Below are 21,911 nucleotides of genomic sequence, written 5' to 3' on the forward strand. Positions count from 1 at the left end.
ATTAGTGCCACCTCAACAGGGAGCCTGCATGTGTCACCAGGCTAAAAACAGTGTGAAAATGGTTAGTATTGGATTGGACAGAAATGCATGTTAAGTCAAAATCATGATTAAAATGCAGGTGAAATAAATAAGTCATAATGACCATACTATGATGATTTGAAGAACAAAACTGTAAATAAAAATGCATTGTCACTTTTTTCCTAATACCAATATCAGGAAAAGCACACAAATAATGTATATTCACTTATAAGGGTCATGTACTTGTTATGTTCATAGATAATAGATGACGTATGACTCACTAATGTGGTGACAAACTCTGATGCTATATAATTAAATATAAATTCTCCGAAATTTATTTAGACTGTGATTTAACTGTAACTTGCCTTTGGTATCATTTGATACATGAGTATTATGTAATTCCTATGTAATAAAGTCTTGTATTTTGTTCAGCAGTGCCAGTTAACTGTATATGTGCTGAAATTCACCTTTTTCTATCCATGTTTTGATATGTTCGGTTAACCATGCCGTATGTGTCTCGTGTTTTGGTTTAGGTCTTGTTGTAGTCTATGTTTATTTTTATTTTTATTTTCTTTTTGCAAAGAGTGTTTTAATTACCGAATTTTGGATACTTGCAAACAATTACTTCCAGTTTAGTAGAAGTCAGCATCATGAAACAAGTTGGTAATTTAAGCAATTTCACAGTGCATGTTTTCCTGCCTGGAGCTAATGAGAATTTTGTGAGTCAGCACTTTTTGCAACATACCTTGGCTTTGTTATGTCATATGGTGCAAAATCATAGAATGAGACTACATAATATCTAAGTACATAAACTTAGATTAGATTGGAAGTACATGTAAATAGAATAAATATAGATAATATAAGGATAAGAATGGGGAGAAATACAAAAACAAGGTCATAAAAAGTATTCATAGAAGTATGGATATTTACTTATCTATATATTTAAATCTAAATAAATAGATGGATGGTTATGTAGGTAGGTAGTTATGTAGGTAGGTAGGTAGGTAGGTGATAGATAGAAAACAAAAATTAGTCTTTTTTTCATCTCTGATGTTTGACGCCATGTAATATTTTATGTACTGCCGTGTTATTGCTCTGCTAATTCAATCTTCATACTTCAACTATGACAGATGTATATTATAGTCCTGCTCCTTTACAATCGTCTTAATTTGTACTTGGATGGCACTGAGCATATATCAGGCTGCTTATAGTAAATATTGCTTAACAAAATAACGTGTTTATATTGTTTAGTCACCCTAATACACATTTTATTCTTTTGTATTTATACAACGTATCATTATATATTTGTACTATGTTTCTACATTATATTTGCATATTTCTTCTTTTCTGCTTTAACGTAAAAACTTTCCCACTGTTGGACGAATAAAGGTATATCTTATCTTATCTTATCTTATCTTATCTTATCTTATCTTATCTTACATGGCCACAGTCACAATCAGCAATGCTTGTACATTTCAGAAAGTATATGAAATGTCTAAGATAGTTCATCATATGCACTTAGGTTAGCTATTTACCCTACATAAGTGTCTGAGAATCAGTAAAGGTGTATAAAACTGTTTGTTCCGTCACATTTTACAATGTCTGAGTGCTCCATGCAGTGTAATGCCACTGATCACAGACTTTCCACACTATTCTCCGCCTGGCCGATAGGGGCTGCTGAGCAGCTTGTGTGTTTTCTGTGTTCTTTTGCACACCAGCATCACTGAATGGGCAATAACTAACTAACTAACTAACTATCTAACTGTAGGCAAGAGAGCCTCAGTACAGTGTCTGTGTCCGTAAACACTGTCCTGCTCACTTTTCTGTGGATTATATGTGGAATTTATCACTATAGTTATAGGAGATGCGCTGTGGGATAAAGCAGAGGATTTTTATTGAAAGTAACGGGTCGGTCCAGTAAACACGGTAAGATGGACTCATGTTTCACTATGTTCCAGTTACGTGTGCATATTTTCGAGTACAGATCGCCCACGCATTTGCTCCGAGAGGTTTGAGGAGTTCAGTGTTGCTCCTGAAACTAACTGTTTCAAACAAAAGAAGTTTTTCTTGCTGATCAGGCTTTTGTTTTTGGTACAGTCGAGTCTCGTTTCCATGGTGAAGCGTTCAGGCTTCGCGCAATACATCATGGGAAACGCACGTATATACACGTATAGTTGTGTGTAACACGCTTTAAACTTTTCTGTCGAAGGTACTTCATACACGTGTTAAAGCAAATATGTGCACTCTTGATCCCTTTCTCATGGTGTGTGTGTGTGTGTGTGTGTGTGTGTGTGTGTGTGTGTGTGTGTGTGTGTGTGTGTGTGTGTGTGTATGATGTTATCTTGGAGTCAACCAGCTATCTTTGTGAGGACACTTGGCTTAATAACAAACCCCACAGATGTTAAACAAATAAATGTAATTAAAGAACCAAAAGATTCCATTTTCATTCCTTTTTTGATGACTAGGTCCAAATTTAGGTGCATACATTGAATTAACTAGCTGCCCTAATTAGTATCACTTCAGGTGAAGTGTAGTAAGACAACTGTTTCTATAAGTGTTTGGGTTTATATCGCAAGGAAAGATATACTAGCCCTAACATATACTATATTAAGCAGTTACAAAAGACTAGAGTCTTGAAAACCTCTGATACTCTGTGTTTTAATTTTGCATTTTTAGTTTTAAGATAAAGGGGGGCACGGTGGCTTAGTGGTTAGCATGTTCACCTCACACCTCCAGGGTTGGGGGTTCGATTCCCACCTCCGCCTTGTGTGTGTGGAGTTTGCATGTTCTCCCCGTGCCTCGGGGGTTTCCTCCCCCGGTCCAAAGACATGCATGGTAGGTTGATTGGCATCTCTGGAAAAATTGTCTGTAGTGTGTGATTGCATGAGTGAATGAGAGTGTGTGTGTGCCCTGCGATGGGTTGGCACTCCGTCCAGGGTGTGCATCCTGCCTTGATGCCGAATGACGCGTGAGATAGGCAAAGGCTCCCCGTGACCCGAGGTAGTTCGGATAAGCGGTAGAAAATGAATGAGTTATAAGATATCTGCAATTTATCTACCTCGTGTAGTCAGTTAGGCTGTTATTTTCATTCTTCTCATCACATACAGACAGAATCACGGTCATACTATAATAACAGGTAACACAGTGAAAGACATTGCAAAAATCTAACTATCTCTGAAACTGATATTTTGCCTTCATCCATAGGTTAAGCAGGGTGCACAGTATGTGGTGGAATGGATGAGGATGAACAGAACCGTTATGTGACTCAGCTGAAAGAGGAATTTGACAGTTGTGACACTACAGGCACGGGTTACTTGGACAAAGAAGAGCTCACTGCACTGTGCCACAAGCTGGGCTTGGATGCTCATCTACCTCTTCTTTTGGACATACTGATTGGGCCACAACATTATGCAAGGGTGATAATGCATAACGTCTTAAGAAACCTGTGCTAGCCAATGTTAAAACTACTTTGAAAAACACTTTTGCTTATAGTATAGAAGAATATTACTAATCTCTTGTTTATGGTTCCAGGTGAATTTTGAAGAGTTCAAGGAGGGATTTGTAGCTGTGCTCTCCAGATCACTAGACTTTTCAACATCTGAAGAGGAAAGCAGCTACCTTGAGCCAGGTACATCTTTCTATATTTAATTACAGTGTAAAAGTGTGTTGGCCTACAAAAAAAATAATCATTCCAAAAAACACTTGTTCATGCAGTTACATGTGTAACAGTTAATATATAATATAATATATAAAAGGAAATATATTCTTAATGAGGTTGGATCATGTCAGTATCTGTTATTGTGTGACATGGCAAGTGCAACTTAATGTGATCAAAATAAATGATTAGATATTCAACCAGCCATCATTGATGAGTTTAAGTTGTTCACTTTTATTCTGATACAGATGACATCTTGTAAGCTATGATGACTTTCTGCAGATATCCTCTAAAATAATCGATGTAACGTCTTGAGCTTATTTTATACCCAGAGTCTGCTTTTATAAAAACTCATTTCTTGTCCTCTTATCTTGTATGTCTTTACTGCATGATGTTTATTAACAATATTAGTCGTAGAGGAGGTGAGCCCAAAGTTTGTGAAGGGGACCAAACGCTATGGACGCAGGTCACGACCCGATAAAACAACCTCAGTGCTGACGGATGAGACGGAGAAGGATGAGACCCCCTCTACAGGTGTGAGGAGGGCCAAGCTCAGACGCTCCACCTCACTGGAGAGTGTAGAAGTAAGACTCACTCACACTCTCAGTCTGGTTTCAAGGATATTATTCTTATCTTATCAGAGACTGTTTAAATATTTATAGGTCTGTGTGTCTCAAAATGGAACAGTGTGTTGTAGTCATACAGGTTTAAAATTTTAGAGTCTGTATGGGATAATGCTCAAGGTTTCTTTTAGAAGTGTGGGTAAAAAGCAGAGTTCTGACTGACTAAAGCACAACGGGAGTGTGAGCACAGCTGCTCGCTACTCAGGAAGTGTGGTAACTTGGAATGTGCAAGTGGCTGCCTTTTCTTCAACCTCCACCTTCACCAAATCCTCAGTGTTGCTGTTGGCTTTGGATCAAAGAATGGTTTACATTTTTTTCTCTCTGCATCTACAGTGCAAGAGCACTGGTAAAATGGGTCCTTTGTGTTACTCAATTTTTCCTTGGATATATTTTATTTACTGACAGTCTGCATTAAGAAAAAATGTGTGGTAGAACCCGTCCTGCAATCGAGCTCTATTATCTTATTGTGGGCGTTATATTACCAAATCCCTAAATACTAAAGGTGTTATCTGCTAGAGGTAACTGTAACAGCCTCTTTGTATGAGATGCAGCCATGTCAATGCGTGAAGGGGGAGGGAGACTTACAACAGCATTGTTTAGGGTGTTAAGACATTCTTAACCCAACAGTGGTCGTTAGGAACACTTTTCTCATGGAAAAATTTGTCTTTCGCGGTGAGAGGAGTTTCTCTCAGGACACACACTGTTCCACAAGTCAATCACATTGCAAAAAGGGAACATCATTTGTCTGCTGTTTATACAACAGGCTTCATTTAAGCCAGTGTAATTTTAGTGCTGTATGATTATCTGTTAGTTATAGTGATTTGGATTTAAATGTTTAGATTAAAAGTCTTGTTTGGTTGGTATGGGTGGAGACCAGGGTGAAGACACATTTTGAGTGCGTAACAAGCCTGTGATACACTGTAATCAGGTTTGCTGGTCTCTCATTTTAGAAACACATATTTGCATACCAAAGTTCCTCCATTTCTCTGTCTCTGCATTTTTGAAATATGTAGGGCTTTTATGTAACCCAGCTGGCACAGACTAGCAGCATGAGGGACAACTTGGATTTTGAACCACTTTCTTTGGAATAATATGTAATGTGGTAAAGAGGAACATTCAAAGCCATATTTCACCAAAAACATGATCATTTAAACAGCTAACAAAGCTGTTTAATCATAAGATGATTACACCATTTTGGGTTTAACTTCAACAAGAATCAGAAACAAGCATAAAGGGTAAAAACTATGCGATACTGTGAGTTTCTGTGGAGGAACAGGATCAGTAATCAGAGATTTCATATCTTCTTGGAATGTTCAGTGGAGCTGCTCTTGTTATGTAAATAACTGTAGTGGGAAATAATTTTAAAGGCTTTTTATATAATATGATTTACTATAAGATTTTATGTAACAGTTATACACAGACATTTTATACCATTATTTACTTATTTATTACCAGGTCCAAGATCATATATTTATTGTCAGTTTTAAGTGGTTTAAACATGTAAGTTAGAGTAAACGGACGCATTTCAGCCTACTATGTTTATTGTAACTCACACTTTAGATTTAATACAGTTTTAGCATGTTAGGCAGCTAAATAGAATTTAATTTAATTTAATTTAATTGAAGAAAGTAGACGCTGGAAGTAATTTAGTATTGTTTGTTTTTAGGAGGGTAGAAACAGCATTAACAAGTGCATGTGCAGTTACATATTGTTTGTATTTCTCTGTGTTCAGTGGATATAATTGGTGTTATGGCATATATTATGTAGATTAAAATGTTCTCAACACTGTAGAGGCTTTAGTTTCTATAGTGACAAACATTGTGAATTACCTACAAAGCTAAAGTTAAAAAAGAGTGTTATTGTGAGTGAGAAGAGAGAGACTGCAGGACTGGGTGAATACAGATGTTGGAGGAAGTGAGAAACTACCTGTATATGGCAGGGACAGAAAAGACAAATACTCCATACTGTCTGCTGAAACACTGTTAGTGAACAGTTATGTAATGCGTGTTTTATCATGCATGGATGGAAGCTGAACAGTGACTGGAATGATGTGTTCTATGAGTGTTTCCTCCATTCACCGCAGTGACACGGGGATTAAGCTACATGTGTAAAACCCACAGTTTAAAAAAGTCACTGTGTTATGTCTTCATTCTGTCAACAACCACCTTCATTTTTCCACATAAAAGATGCATATTAAATTACTTAAATGCATACAAATCACCTCCCACCATTACCAACAATAGTTCCTGAATATTGTGTGATTTCCTTGATTGTGGATGTAATATTTCTGTTGGTATTACATTTCTCAGATAAGTGACCTATAATACACCACTGGAAGGTGACAGCAAATAATAGAGTACGTGTCCAAGTGTTTGTGGACACCTTTCAATCACACTCATATGTTTCTTAAACTGTTGCCCTGAAGACAACTGAAGCCCACAATTTGTGGTGTAGCACTGCAGCTTCCATTAAGGTTCAAACTGTTCCGGCATGACAATCCACCTGTGCACAAAATGAGCTCTGTGAAGACAAGGTCTGGAGCAAAAGGACTTGAGTGGGTTGCACAGAACCTAGACTGACTGAACACCTTTGGGATTAAATAGAGTACTGTCTGTGCCTCAGGCCTTTTCACCCTAAAATAAGTGCTTGACCTCACTAATGCTCTTGTTTCTGACTGGACAAATCCCCACATCCACACCCCAAAATCTAGTGAAGGGGTGTTCAGTCTTATTGTCATCAACAGGAAGTGCCGGTGTGGGTTATCATCCCATCCAAGCTAAAGCCACATCTGAGTTTACTGAAAGCCAAGATCAACTGATGAATCAGGTGGGATCAGATGTGGCTCCTGTTTGATTGGAATGAAAACCCACACTGGCCATTTCTAGATAAGATTGGACATCCCTGATGTAGCTGAAAACCTTCCCAGAGGATTTAATCTGGAATGTGACATTCAAAAAGAACAATAGAATAATACTGTCACTTGTCTGCAAATTTGTAGTCATATAGTGTACGAAACATAAAGGGTACTACCCACTGAACATGTTTTACATGTTAAGACAAAGGCCTACATTATTCCATCCTAAATCCAACAATTACCCTAAAGGGACATTCAGGAACAAAACAATATTCAAGGTTGCAGGGACTGCATGATGAAGCAGAGATAATTCTGCTGTCTCAGAGGTATTTTGCTCACTGTAACAAAAGTAATGTTGGCAGTTTGGCACTATATTTAATGCCATTAGTGGATTAAATCCATGATGCTGCAATCTTTACTCTAGAACTCTATGGTGCAGATTCATTGGCACCAACAAAAATGTTTAATACAGCAGTGACAATTATGAAACTTCATTATGAAAGAATGTTTGATAAACTGTTACATACATATTTTAGAGTTTGAAGTCTGATGAAGACACAGGGAGCAACAAGGAAACAAGCAGGGGGAAAAAACAAAGTGCCATTCATCACTCACTTCATTTTGAGGCACAAGGTAAGTTTTATGGTTACTCTCTGTAGTATTGTATAACTGTCTCAGCATATTGTCTTGTTTTATCTGTAATTTGACAGTTAAATCGCTATATACTATATGATTAACAAGAGTTTGTGTGAAAAGTTGAATCTTTGAAATACTTACACAAATATTCACAATTTTTTTAGTATTTGGTATGTCTTTTGTGCTCTAATGACAGTGTGCTTTCGAGCTGGCACAGACTACACAGGTTTGTGCAAAACCTTATAATCCATTTTATATCAAAGCCATCAGAGTGTCATCTGAACTCATGCTTCAGTAGAAGAGATTAGGCATGAGGACAAACCTTTTGTACAAAGCGTGGGCAATATCACAGATCTGCTTTCATTTATGAGACCTAGAAACAGTTCAGAATCTTGAATATTATTATTCAAGTTATTTACTGTCATTCTTAAATACTGCAAAATTATAAACATCTTCCAGGCCAGTTAAAGCGATGGAAGCCAGACAGCTCAGGAAGTCGGAAGCACTCCACTGGTCCATGCCAGGAAATAACAGATGAGCAGGTGAAAGCGGTTTGGAAGGAGCTGGGGGTTGGCACCGGAGGCTCACTGAACAAGCAAGAGCTGTTGCTAGTATGTGACCACATTGGCCTTAAAGATCTACAATCTGAGGTACAGTCAAACAAATGTACATAACCAGAGCAACCTAAAATGCGGGGAAGTCACTGTAGATAGTAAAAGTAAAAAAAAAAAAGGTTTGGTTTACATTCACCATGCTGATTTCTATGATGTATAATGTGTCGGGTTCAAAAAAGGATTTTGTTTCATCACAACACTTATGGGGAATTTCCCAGCAAGTCCATACCTTCTTGTGTAAATGTAAATACCTTATTTTGCAATTCCATCCAGTGTCTTCTGTGTCCCATAAACATTCCTGTGACTTCTTTATAAAAGGCTTTGCTCCAGTTCCCTGTGCAGACAAAATTGTTTGCCTTATTGATATTAGTTTACAAGAACAATTCCTTGCAGTGCCACAAGCATCCGTGGAACAAAGTACAGCAACCATAGTCCCTCTCTGTGGATTAGTAGGATGGCATTCCATTTTTCCTTGTTGTTTAGAGTTGCAGAGCCAATGCCAAGTATTTGGTAGCTTGTGCATACAGAATATGAAAGTTAATTTCCTCAGTTGTATTTATTTAGCCTATGCTGATAATAGGGATAATGAATAAAGGAAGAGGTAATGGAAACTGTCTAAAATATTTGATAAAATCAAGTTAAACCTATGTTATTTGGCTTATAATGTGCAGCTGTTCATAATCTTATAGTAAGAATATATAAAGAATATAACCTGTCTTAAGCAAATAATGGCATGCAAATCTTCAAGAATTATTTTTTTTATTGACAAATTTGTTTTACTCATATTTCTGTACACAGGAGTTAGATAATCTCTTCAGGAAACTAGACAAAGACCAGGATGGGAGAGTGAGCCTTACTGAGTTCCAGAGTGGTTTGTTTATACATGGAGATTTGCCTGAACCCAAAGCTGCATCCACCCCTGCCCGTCTCAATGCCCGATGCTCTTTCTCACAGGTCAGTACACTTACAGCCAGCTTTCAAAAGCCCGAGTTGAGTAATGCAGTTTTACACAATGCCCCAGATTTATAACTTTAATGTATACGTAGATTTTTATGCATTAATTAGACATGTTTATTCTACTATTTGCTACATGAGTTTTAAAAAATGACAGACAGTGGAAAGGGCAATTTAATGACTTCTACATGCTCCTTTAAAATTATTAATCTGTGATTAAAGCATCACACATGTAATATTAATGTGGTCTTAGTATGTTGGATTTTTATACAGGCAGAAAATCTAACCAGCTAAATACTTACTTGAGCCAAATAGCACTGTTTAAACAGCTCCAATACCAGGCCAAATAACTGAGGCCTGCAAATGCTGGAAGTAATTAAGTTAACTGGGAAGGTGGAGTTTTCTCTGGATTGTAGCCCTCTGAACATAACAAAGAATGGATTTCTATAACCACAATCATGTGGAGCATGAGCACAATGTATTGCACTTCAGGAATCTTATCTGGACTCCATTTAAATCCATGGGGACTTCAAGACAATATTGAATTTTACAGTGATAGCACTCTGGACTTTTCTGAGGTGATTTTGTTAATAGATAGTATATTGATTTATATTGATATTATATATTTTGATATTATCAAAAGCCATTGGCCCAACATGCTTTTTATTTTCAGATCCTTCTAAAATCAGAACTTAATATAAGAAGCCAAATACATGATGAAATTAGAAATGAAAGTAAAGAAAAGATTAAATTAAAAAAAAATGCAATTCACTCATGTTGTGGATGTAATATGAATGCTTTGATTTGTTCTAAAAGTAGGCCAAGCCATTTTAAGGAGCTTACAGCTTACAACACAAGCATTTTTGTGCTATGTAAAACTGTGCTCTTGTTTGAAACTCCACAGCTCAAACCTGAATTGTTCAGTGTTCTTTTTAGGTGTTTTTTTATTTTTTATTTTAATTATTCTTGGGGAGAAACAGTGAAACTGTGCTGTCTGTAATGTCATTATCTGTGATATCTCAGGACCTGGAGGAGCGTGTTTTGCGCTCCACCTCACCCTCGTTGCTCTCTGCTACAGTGGGTCAGAGACTGCTCACTCGGCTGGATGATGGCTCAGGCTGCACCAGTCCCGAGAGTGTCATCACCTTTTGGAATGAAGAAGGAATTCGCAACAGCAGAGATATCCTTCAGGTCAGAACTAGATTTGTCTATATATTTGTCTTTGTATGTGTGTTTGAGTAAAATTACTTAAGCAACAACTTGGTTTTCTAGACTACTAAATGTCTTTGAACTAATATGAGGATATGTTTTCACTCTTGATAAGCTCATGTAGGCTAGTATGATTATTGATGACCACTGTATTTCCTGTAAATATCGGGCAAACATAAGTGAATGCGTGTTCCATGATGAAATTAGTGATCTAGGATGTTTTAATTTCATACTAAATATTGGGTTTTAAAAGTTGTGTATTTTACAACATAGCAACTGTAAGATATAGAATGTGGTCAATGTTCTCATATAAAATTAAAACCATATTTTTAAAACCAGATGTATTGTAAGAATAATTCCAGTGTAATACTTTCTTAAACCAACATGCAGACATTGGATTTCTCTTTGGAAGAACGGCTTAGCCTGGCCGATCTCACTCTTGCCTTGGACAATGAGCTGCTGGTCAGTGGCAACGGCATCCACCAGGCTGCACTCCTCTCCTACAAGGATGAGATCCAGTTCCTTCAGTAGGTTTCAGAAACTCCCATCTATTTTTTGGAAACTGTCCACAAATTACTGATAAATACACTTTATGGCAAAACTATGTTGACCTCTATCACACCTAAATGTGAGCCTTCTGTAAATTGTTGCATTAAGATGGAAGCCTAGAATTGTCTAGAATGTCTTTGATTGCTGTAGCAGAAAACTTTCTTTAAATGTAACTAAAAGGCCCGAATCTTTGTAAAATATGAAGTAAGAACATTGACTGTGCATCAGACCTCCTCACCTGATATCAAATCCCCACAGCCACAGTCCAAAAACTAGTGAGAAGCCTTCCCAGATGAGATTACTCTATCAGAAAAGAGTCAAGTCAGGAAGCTTTTATTGTCATTTCAACCATATATAGCTGTTGCAGTAATGGTTGAAATGAGACAATGTTTCTCCAGGATCAAGGTGCTACATAAAACAAAGACAGGGCTAAGGACATGTAAGTAGTCTTAGCCACATAAAGTGCAACTGTGCAACCTGTCACCAAATCGAAAAAGGGATGTTGAGTAAACATACATACATTAGGAGTGGTTAGATGGTCTTACATTTTATGCCGGACTTTTTCTTTACCTATAGCTGATCTGCCACTTGTCTGGCAAATCTTACCCTGAATTTGGAAGAGTAATGTTTGCTACACCCTACCTCTACAGTATGTTTATATGATGATGATGAAAGTTAATGGCTCCTATTTATTAAATCTTTTGATGTCCTTTGTCCATTGTGTCATATCTTGATGGGGTGTTTCTTGTATCTGTTCTTTATTTAGCATGCTGGCAAATCAGGCCTGTCAGGAGAGAGACAAGGCCAAGGCACAATTAGAACAGACTGAGCGTCGTAACCTACAGCTGGTCGGAGAGATTGATGACCGCCATGCCACCATAGAGTCACTTAATGAGTCTAAAATCAAGTAAGCTGCTTTTATACATGACAAATATACAAGTTTAAAATGAATTCATTAGAAAAAAAATCTGTTAATTTATAAATATAAGACACATATTTCTCTTTGGTTAAGGGATATGGAGCAGGAATTCAGGGAAAAACTAAGTGCACTGAGAAACGAAACGGAGCAAGAGAACGAGGTGCTACTTCAACAGTTGGAGAAGGAGAGAGACAAGCTGAGGGAGGAAGTAGAACTTCTCAAAGGGCAAGAAGCCAATTTGCAGGAAGAAGCCACTACTGCCATTAAGGTGATCTAGGATTATAGTTAAAGTAGTTCTGTTAAAGTAGTTCTATCTACCTTTTCTATCTTTTCAGTATTTTACTATTCCTCAGGAGAAAACGAGAGCCTTATATCCCTTTGTCTGTTGTTCCAACATACACCCACCCACCCTTCTCACTCTTTGCATACTGTTCTGGCTTCCTTCATTTAGTAGCTGCCCGCTCATGGTGAGTGGTGTACATTTCTGTGTGATGTGGTGTCAGGTTAAGTATTTGGCAATCTCACTTGATAGGAGAACAGTCGTCTAGAGGAGGAGAACTATGCCCTGAAAGGGAAGCTGTCCGAAGCTGAAAGCACCATCTCTAAACTTAAGAAGGATCTAGACCATGTACTGCAGGACAAGGTCAGCAGTTTTGTCTCTTGTTTCCCCTCAGGTGTTTGACCTAGCTCAGCCTTAATCTTTTTTTGTAGGTAACGATCTGAACAGTTGTGACTAGTGATATAATTGTGCTTGCTATGATTGACAGTATGAGGATTTAGATCCAAATGGTGCAGGACTGATAAGTCGAGAGGAGCATCTCTCAGGGATCATAAAGCGGTATGAACTGCAATGCAGGGTAAGTTTGTTTTTGTGTGCTAATTGGTACCTATTTAGATACATATTTAATAAATGGTGCCTTGTTTGCAATTTGTAGGCTTAAATGCCTTGGATTCAAATGGAATTTTTGTTTTCAGAGTAAATGGTTCTTCTACACATTATACTCAATAGCTAATTCTTTAAACTGTTTTGAGTGTAATATAGCTGTACCATTAAATCTAATTGTGAGCACTTGCTAAAGGAAGTGCACTGTGTTCATGTATCCATTTAAACTTTTTTGATGCTGCTGTAAAGTTAAAACAATGTGTTCTTATTCAGTTTTAGTTGGTTTCGCTGTTGGTTTCGCTGTTGTTTACATCCTTCGAATGATGCCATCTGTGTACAACAGGAGCTGCAAGACAGGAATGACGAGTTGAGCTCTGAGCTGGAAGTACTGAAAAATCAAGGTTCAGGAAAGAAAACAAGACAATCAAGGGACAGGTTTTCTGCTCCTACCTGGTCTAGCAGCAAGCCACTAACCACCGACTCTGATTCTGGTAAAGATATTCAAAAAGGTCTTTTAACAACAGTAAATTCCAGACACTGAGACATGGTTCAGTTAAAAACCTGATTATCTATAACACTTCTAGATGACCTGGAATCAAAAAGAGGCTCTTCTCCTAAAATAAAAAAATGCACTAAAAAGAATGGTAAGTTATTAAGGAAATAACATTTATTTTCTCAAATTATGGTGGGGAAATAAACTACAATGTAATTCATATGTTGACAGCTTTGGGTTCATTGGAAAGTATAGCCCCGACTGTGAGTATTGAGACCGAGCTAGCAATGGAGGTACTCAAGGAAAGATATGAGCAAGAGATCCAAGACCTGAAGATCCAGCTGGAGACCAAGGTAAAGATACAAAAATGAATATGATGAAACAAGGAGAAGCATCTGTTAAATATGATCTTGGTCAGAATGAAGTTGTATACATAGAGAAACAGTTTGTGCTTTGTATACTTTGCAGGTAAACTTCTATGAACGTACCATAGAGCTGATGAAGCAGAACATGGAGGTTGAGCGTAAGGAGATTGCCCATGGACTTAAGATAGAAATTAGTGAACTAGAGGACCAGAAGGTTCTGGCAGAGGAGCGGATTGAACAGCTAATTCAGAGTGTGGGGAGGTTGGAAGGGGAACTGAAGAGTAAGAGTGAAGCCATGGCTTGGAGACCTGAACAGGAGCGTCGATTTCAGCGGGAGCAGGCGGAACTGGAGCAGAACTACGCCCGTGAGATTGGTAACATTGTGCATCGCCTTACCTCAGAGAAGGACCAGCTGGAGGCAGAGCTTGAGCTGAAAATGAACCAGGAAGTACTACTTGTTAGGTGGGTGCAGTGTTGTATAAAGTACTAGAAAGCAATACTTGAGTAAAAGTACAAGTATCATACTAGGAACAAAACTTTGGTAGAAGTGAAAGTTACTTGAGTAATATTCTAAAAGGTAAAAGTCTTAAAGTATCTGATATTTTCTGTACTTAAGTATCAAAAGTCATTTTCTAATACTTAAGTATTTGAAGTAAAAGTAAAATTTCAGTGATTTTCGGTAGGCATAAAAGGCACTTCATCCGGTAGGAAGAATCTTTCATTCCAATGTACAGAAACATTTCCTGCAAATACGGCCACGGGTGTATAACGTTATCTTCACCCTGTTCACCAAGTTCACCACTATCGTCGGGGTGGTCATCTATGATAACAGGAGCTCCTCCAGTATGCACTTCCATGGCAGTTTCAGTTGTGCTTCCTGCTCCTTTGGCAACATTACGCTAAAATAGTGTGTGCGGAGCTGCGTTATGCAATCTAGGAGCAGTGATTCGCCAAACCTCCCTTATTGCAGTCGTACATTTCTTTTGATTTTATTTTGTAGTAACGAGTAATGAAGATGCTCAGTGGAAATATATCGGAGTAAAAATATACATTTTATCTAGGAAATGTAGTGAAGTAAAAGTGAAAGTTGACAAACTTAAATAGCGAAGTAAAGTACAGATACGTGAAATTTCTACTTGAGTACAGTAACGAAGTATTTGTACTCCGTTACATTACAACACTGGGTGGGTGTCCCCAGATGTTCTGTGGTCTCAGAATCTGCAGGTGAAACAAAAGATGCATAGAAGGTGAATTACAATTTAAATACACTGGGACAAATTTGAGGTACAGCAGTAAAGATAATACCATAAAGCATCTTTTTACCTCTTATAAAAAAAATAAAAAATAAAAAAAGTCAGAAAATACTTATTTGCACATGCCCATCACTCAACCTTTTAAGTTTGAATGAAAATCTGTTTAATCATTTAAACCTACACATTTATCTAGCCCACTGGATAACTAATTAGGCCTTTATAGTATATTTCGCAACAGTCTCTACAATAATTTACTTAAAAATGATATAACAGTAACCATAATTGCACAATCCTTACTTGATTCTAAAAAAAATTAGTTAAATATTAGTATTTTAATAATATTTAATAATATTAGACAGCTTCAATTATTGAGACAGCAGTCACAATTATAAAAAATAAAAAAAACCCTCAAATAATCCTTTCCCTATTTATGTAATTCACTCACATTATGCATGCTTTTCCCCCTTTTGATTTTTTTATATTTCACTTTATATCTATTTCCTTACTGGTGTCCCTGGCATTTCCACCATGGCAGATATGCAAATATAAAAAGTTAGCACCTTATTCTGTACCAGGGAGGAGATGGAGCAACAAATATCACAAATCAAGGCTCACTTCAGCGAGGCTCAACACAGTCTGCTGCATCAGCTGCATGGTGAGCGAGTTCGGCTGCAGGAACAGACCGAGCAACACTGCAGGGAAATGGATGCATGGGAGGCCAGAGTGGAAGAGCTTGAGCAAGAGGTGCACACGGAACGGCAACACAGTGCTGAGCGTTTAGGTTTGGAGCAGGCACAGATCTGCAATAATGCTGCTTATGAAAAGAAGAAGCTGGAGGAAAAGCACGAGGAAGAGGCCCGGCAGCTGAGGGAGTGTATTTGCAAAATGCAAGATCAGGCTGAACTACAATGTAGAGCAGAGGAGGAATCACTCTTGTTGCAGAGGCAGTTGGAAGACAAGCTGGAAGAGATGTGCGTTCAATTGGAGGACAACACAATGTCAATGAAAGCCCAGGATGCCTTCATCCAGAGTCTGACCTCAGAACTGCATGCTAAGGAGAGGGAGATGGACGTGAAGAGAGAGAGAGAGCAAAAGCTTCTTGGTAAGGTGTCTCAGCTAGAGCGCAAACTTAATTTTGAACGTGAAAGGAAGCTTTCACAAAAGTTTGAGAAAAACAAAGAGGAAGCTCTTCTTGGCAAGGTGTCTCGGCTTGAACAGAGTCTTATCGAGTACAAAAAGAGAGAAGAAGAGCTTCTTGCTAAACTTTGTCAGTTTTCAGAGGAATGGGATCGCATGAAAATTGATTTGGAGAAGGTACAAGATGAAAAGGAAAGAATTCAGGTAAACTGCAATAATCTGACATCTGCACTTAACAGCCAACACAAACAGCTTGAAGAGCAAGGGAAGGAACTTAATGAACTTAAAGAAAACTTAGAGAAAACCCAAGAAGCATTGAAAAGCAGAGATGAAGATTTGTCAAGACAGGATTCTGAGCTAAGATCAGTGGAGATGGACAGAGACAGACTTATGGAGGAACTAAGGAGTCAAGGCAATGTCGTGAATGACCTTCGGGCAAAGTTTCAAAATCTCTCTGAGGACTGGGATCAGTTAAATGATCTTGTACAGAATCTAGAGAATGCTCTAAGCAAGGAGCAAGACTCTGCTACTCAACTCCGAACCCTACTAAACTCAGAACAAGAAGAGAAACGCCACCTTCTGAAAGAGAACTCCAGTTATAGAAAACTCACAGACCAACTTTCATCTCAGATTGTGGAAATGGAAACCGAATCAACCAAGCTTACAGAAGATCTCAAGGAAATGAGATTAGAATTACAGAACAAAGACAAACAATTATTAGAACTCAGGATTCAGCTGGATGCCAAATCCAAAGAGCTAGACTTGCTCTGGAATGAGGTACAGCAGAAGATGGAGATGTTTCAATACGTCAACAGTCTCTCTGGTGAGGTACAACTTTTGACCCAGCGACTGGAGGACAAGGAAAAGGAGCTGTGCTTCCTAAGAGAAGAGGCAGACAACACCTCTAATCAGCTGCAGCAGTCTTTGATGGACTCCCAGGCAGAAATTCGTCAAGCGGAGGAAGCATTTGAATTGGAGAAAGGGCAGATGAAGGGACAGTTACTAGAGATGGAGAGACTGGTCATTGCTCTGGAAACAGTGATGGACCCATCAAGTCCACACAGGTTTGTCACATTCGGCCCGGTAAATGACCGTGAGAGAAAACAGATTAATCCACTCTGTGTTGATTTGTTGTTTTGCTTCTACAACATGGATGCAAAGGATCCACTGATGTGTCATGAATGAAATTCCATTTAACCCATCACATCTGCATTAACCTTTCATGAATCTATAACAAGAGTCGTCATTTCACTTGCATTTCACTTGCATTTTACTAACTACTGCATTATTGCTGAATTGCCGCATGGTTTAATTTTACATGAATAACTAACACATTTTTTGGTAGCAAAATGTGCAGTGCTGCATCCACTCACAGCTAATCCTTTTATCGTTCCTTCTCAATTTTGTGTTTTATTCATATTCTTAAATTAGTGACTCCATTTATATAGTCTATTCATGGCCATATTTAAAAACACAAAAGGAATCTAATATTAAATGTCAAACATTTTCTTTCTACCTCCAGGGCCAAACTTGATGAGGTTAATTCTGAAAACAGTGCACTGAAGGACAGGTTGGCTGTTTTACATCAGGATGTTATGAGGTTGGAAGAGGAGGTCAACAAGAAGAGGTATCCTTTCGATTTTCCATTTTCTGTTTATTAGATGATATTACTTGAAAGTTTTACTTTCTTGTCATGACTTTAAATACATGAAGTAACTTCTATTAAACGATATCCTTTTGAGGAGAACTTGCATCAACTCACAGCATACATACTGTACAAAGCAAAAGTTTCAATTATATGCTTGTCCATTCCGTTTAGCTGCAGAATTGAAATAATAATGGAGGATAAATATCCAAATTTCTTTCACTGCATTCCACTTTCAGCTCTTGTGTATGGCCTTGTGGATGTCTGTGCTTTCATTTGAATGGAAATTGCCTTTTGTATGGTCAAGTTGGTGCAGTTGAATGTAGATTTAAATCTTATTGTGGTTTTAATACTGAACTGCTCTTCCAGAAAGAAACTCGAGGACTTCGAAAGAGAGTACATAAAAATCCAGGAAGAAGAGGAGCGGTTACACAACGAGGCAAGACAATTTACTTAATTAAGTTTCTTATATAAACACATTATTGTGTATGATCCCTGGTCCTCATTCAGCTGTGTTCCCTTTTCAAAATCAGAACGCTAAGGTTCGAGAAGAGGTTTTGGAGTTAAGTGCGCGAAACTTGCAGCTTAGTAACGAGAACGCTGAGTTAAATTCTCGCCTCCAGTCTGACCAAAGCACGATGCAGATGTTGACTGAAAGGCTTTCTCAGGTGTGTCAAGAACAAGAAGAGACAACAATCTTCATTAAACAGCTCCAAGATATAAATAGAAATCTAGAAAAACAGAAAATACAACAACAAGCCAACAAGCAGGATGAAAAAAACTTACTAGAGAAAGAGCTAAAAGAAGCCAAAGACAAGGTATTTTATTAACTGGACTAAATATAATATAACTGGACTTATATTTTGTCATGTATTTATACAGATAAACAAGCACAAAAAATGTCAGCTGTAAATATATTTGCTTTATACATTTTGCTTGATAGCTTCAACACTTAACAGAGGTTGAGTCTGCCCTGACCAGCCTAACCCTGAAAAACCAAACGCTTCAGCAGGATAAAGAAAGCTTGATAAAAGAAGCAGAAGAACGAAATAAAAAGGTGAGAAGTCTCGTCATACTTTATGCTTTCAAAATGGTCGGCAATTATTTTGTACTTAATAAACTATATTTTTGTACCAGCTTGAAAAACTTAACACTCTTGAAGGCCAGTCAGCACAACTTCATTCTCAGATTTATTCAATGTGCAAGGAAAAGGAAGCTCAGTTGCAGGAGATGTCCACACAACACATGCTCCTGAAGGAATCTCAAACCAAGGTAAGGGCTGGGGGAAATAACACTTAAAAATGGAGCTTATTTGACTCTGTATTATCTGGAACAGGAAGCATTACTGTTTTATTCATTCATTTATTTATTTATTTCACAGGTTCTGGAGCTTGAAACCAGAATGCACGAATTTGTTAAGGAGAAGGAGCACATGCAGCTTGTTCACAGGATGCAGGAAGAAACTGCAGTCAGTGCTATACAAGAACAACTAAGGAGTGTGCAGGCACAATATCAAGAGCTTCTAGACAAGGTTAGTCAGGTTCATGTGAACAAATGGTGAATGTTGCTGAACTCATAAATTGACGCAAGATATATACTTACATTATCTATCTATCTACCTATGAACATAGATATATTTTGATAGTCATATTCTGGGCTATTTCCAGAATATAAATGCACTATATTCTGAGGATGCTGCCACTTATTGAGGCTAGTTCTTAAACAAATACAACTGCAGTGGTGGTTTTAACTGAATGTACATAGATATTAAGCCATCTTATATGGGTTTGTGTTCATTTTTTTGTAGTTGAAAGAGTCAGAGTCTAAGCTGCATGCTCAGGAGTTAGAACTTCAGAGGTTTAAATATGAAAGCCTCGACTTAAAAAACAAACAGGCTGAACTGGAGACAACAAAGCAGGAGGTGGAAGAGCAGGTAAGGACGTCCTTGATGAATTTCATAACCTATTGGCTGTGGGAGCAAAATATATTATTTAAACGGTACTATTTCTTTAATCGATTGTCATCTATTATCATCCCCAAAAGTGTCTGTAAATCTCTAGTGTTTAATTGACTCGTGAAAAGTGAAGGTCCTTTACAGTAAAACCTGACATTGGTCATAACCTATGGATATACTCTGCAGACCTGCACCATATAAATTAGCATTTTAATATAATATATTTGATGCTACATATGATCTTACATCTTTTGTTTTATAGCCTTTCTACTATATAAATTATTTTAATCTAAACATGTCTGTAGCTGAATTAATAATAAAATGGGACAAGCCTTACATAAAACGCAAAATAAAAAAAAAAAACTTAAAGAATCCTAGCAATTTTTCTGCTCCTTTTTATAGGCTTTGAGGGCAAATACTGCTCTATCACTGAGCCAAGCACAGCATGTTCGTCAGGTGCAGCAGTTACAGGAACAGATTGGTTTCAATACCCAGCAGCAGCTTTCTAACCTACACACTCAACTGACTGAACAGCAGAGTAAAAATCAGCAGCTGGAGGTACAGCTGCATGCTCAGGCCCAGCAGGCCAAGACTCAGCTGAACCTTCAACAGGTAAATTTAACACTGTAAGAATTACAGATAAATGCACCCAGATTCTACTCCAAGATATACATCAGAAAGAGCTCATTCCTAAAAAGGCTTGCGTAGCATAGGGTAATACGTTTAGAACTCTATATGAATAAACTCGATTAAATCGTTAGTATGGGAGCGGCAGCAGGACATCAAGGATCGCCACTTACAAAGGGTCTACGTGACCGCGATTACCAAGTGACCATTTGGTTGATAACAATTGTTACAATTATAACAATTGTGACCATTTTTTTCTTTAGGATAAAGTGGCCAGAAATAAGCAGAAGTAAAAAAAAAATGCTTATTTACTTTAGTATAGCTCCATTACTAGCACTTTTAGATGGCTGTAAATCTTGCTCCAGTTGCTTTCTAAACAGCATATTAAAGCAAAGTTTGTTTATCATGGACAAATATTGTAAGGTTAATCACCAGTTATTCTGACTGTACACTTCTAAATCAGGTCATATATTGCTATAATAAATATTAATGTACAGACATTCAGGATGATTTATGGTGCAACAAAAACATTGCAAGTGTATGTACTACAGTAGTTAAAATTAAACAGTACACTGAAATGATTAACAACACAGTACAGAACAAAAATAAAGCTATAAATGTATTATTTCTTCCCTAAGTATTGGCAACATGTTCATGGTTCTGTATGGTAAAGCTGATGATTGAGCTCTGAAACATTATCAATTGGACAACGTAAACATTAGCAAATGTGTCACTTCAGACATTTTTCTATATAAACAGGAGCAGTATGAGAAAGTGATGGAGAACATGCAGGAGCGGATGGACGATGTGGAAACCAAGCTAAAGGCGGTACGTCTGATGCTGCAGGAGAAGGTTAACCAGCTGAAGGAGCAGGTGGGTCCATAATGTTAACACCAAATGCACCATTGTTACATTCTTATGTTGTGCCTATGGTGGTAAGATTGACACTCAATCCAATGTCCACTGTTTCTACTTATTAGCTGTCTAAGAACGTTAAGTCCGATCTGCTGCTAAAGGACCTCTACATTGAGAATGCTGAGCTCATGAAGGCCTTGCAGGTAACTGAGCAGCGGCAGAAAAGTGCAGAGAAGAAATCGTTCCTTTTGGAGGAGAAGGTGACCGCGCTCAACAAACTCCTGCGAAAAATTGCTCCTCTCTCTCTTTCCACTTAGAATGTGTCTGGAACAAATTAACAGTCTTTAATGTATATTAGATGTAATGTCTTATCTCGAAAGTGGAACATGTTTAAAGCAAGACAGAAAACTCCTTGTGTGGCAAGACACGGCACAATACTTGCTGATTCACTGTGATCAGAATCCAACAACACGCGTATAATTCTCACAGGAAGTTTTGTTGGTGTTATACCAGGTTCTATGACTGATGTGACCTTTTTTTTTTTTTAAAAAAGGCCATAGACATTTTTATGATGTCTCTTCTGAGGCAATAATGTGAGTAAAACATTTAAGGGGACTTTTGAATCGTAAAAGGCCAAACATAATGGCATCTTGTGAATGGGATTCCTT

At 37.7% G+C, this 21,911-nt stretch overlaps 1 protein-coding gene across 5 annotated transcripts; it reads left to right on the forward strand.

The window, feature by feature from the left end:
- Positions 1-1,737: 1,737 nt before the first annotated feature.
- On the forward strand, positions 1,738-21,849 carry ninl (ninein-like). 5 transcript variants are annotated; one of them, XM_027142162.2, is made up of 29 exons: positions 1,738-1,944; positions 3,223-3,434; positions 3,550-3,646; positions 4,085-4,257; positions 7,687-7,783; positions 7,983-8,012; positions 8,246-8,436; positions 9,199-9,354; positions 10,378-10,545; positions 10,954-11,090; positions 11,879-12,019; positions 12,125-12,299; positions 12,564-12,674; positions 12,799-12,888; positions 13,258-13,405; positions 13,499-13,558; positions 13,639-13,760; positions 13,876-14,234; positions 15,601-17,226; positions 17,685-17,789; positions 18,177-18,246; positions 18,341-18,625; positions 18,751-18,864; positions 18,945-19,079; positions 19,189-19,338; positions 19,615-19,740; positions 20,164-20,373; positions 21,148-21,261; positions 21,369-21,849. In XM_027142162.2, exons 2-29 carry the CDS (start codon positions 3,252-3,254, stop codon positions 21,558-21,560), a joined length of 5,565 nt encoding a protein of 1,854 aa, XP_026997963.2. In that variant the 5' UTR covers positions 1,738-1,944; positions 3,223-3,251; the 3' UTR covers positions 21,561-21,849. The 5 variants fall into 5 exon arrangements, with proteins under 5 accessions (XP_026997963.2, XP_047668754.1, XP_047668756.1 ...); XM_047812798.1 differs by lacking the exon at positions 7,983-8,012; XM_047812800.1 differs by lacking the exon at positions 15,601-17,226 and having other exon boundaries at positions 1,744-1,944.
- Positions 21,850-21,911: the final 62 nt, after the last annotated feature.

The sequence above is a fragment of the Tachysurus fulvidraco genome, chromosome 4 (genome assembly GCF_022655615.1).
Source record: "Tachysurus fulvidraco isolate hzauxx_2018 chromosome 4, HZAU_PFXX_2.0, whole genome shotgun sequence".
Lineage (NCBI taxonomy): Eukaryota > Metazoa > Chordata > Actinopteri > Siluriformes > Bagridae > Tachysurus > Tachysurus fulvidraco.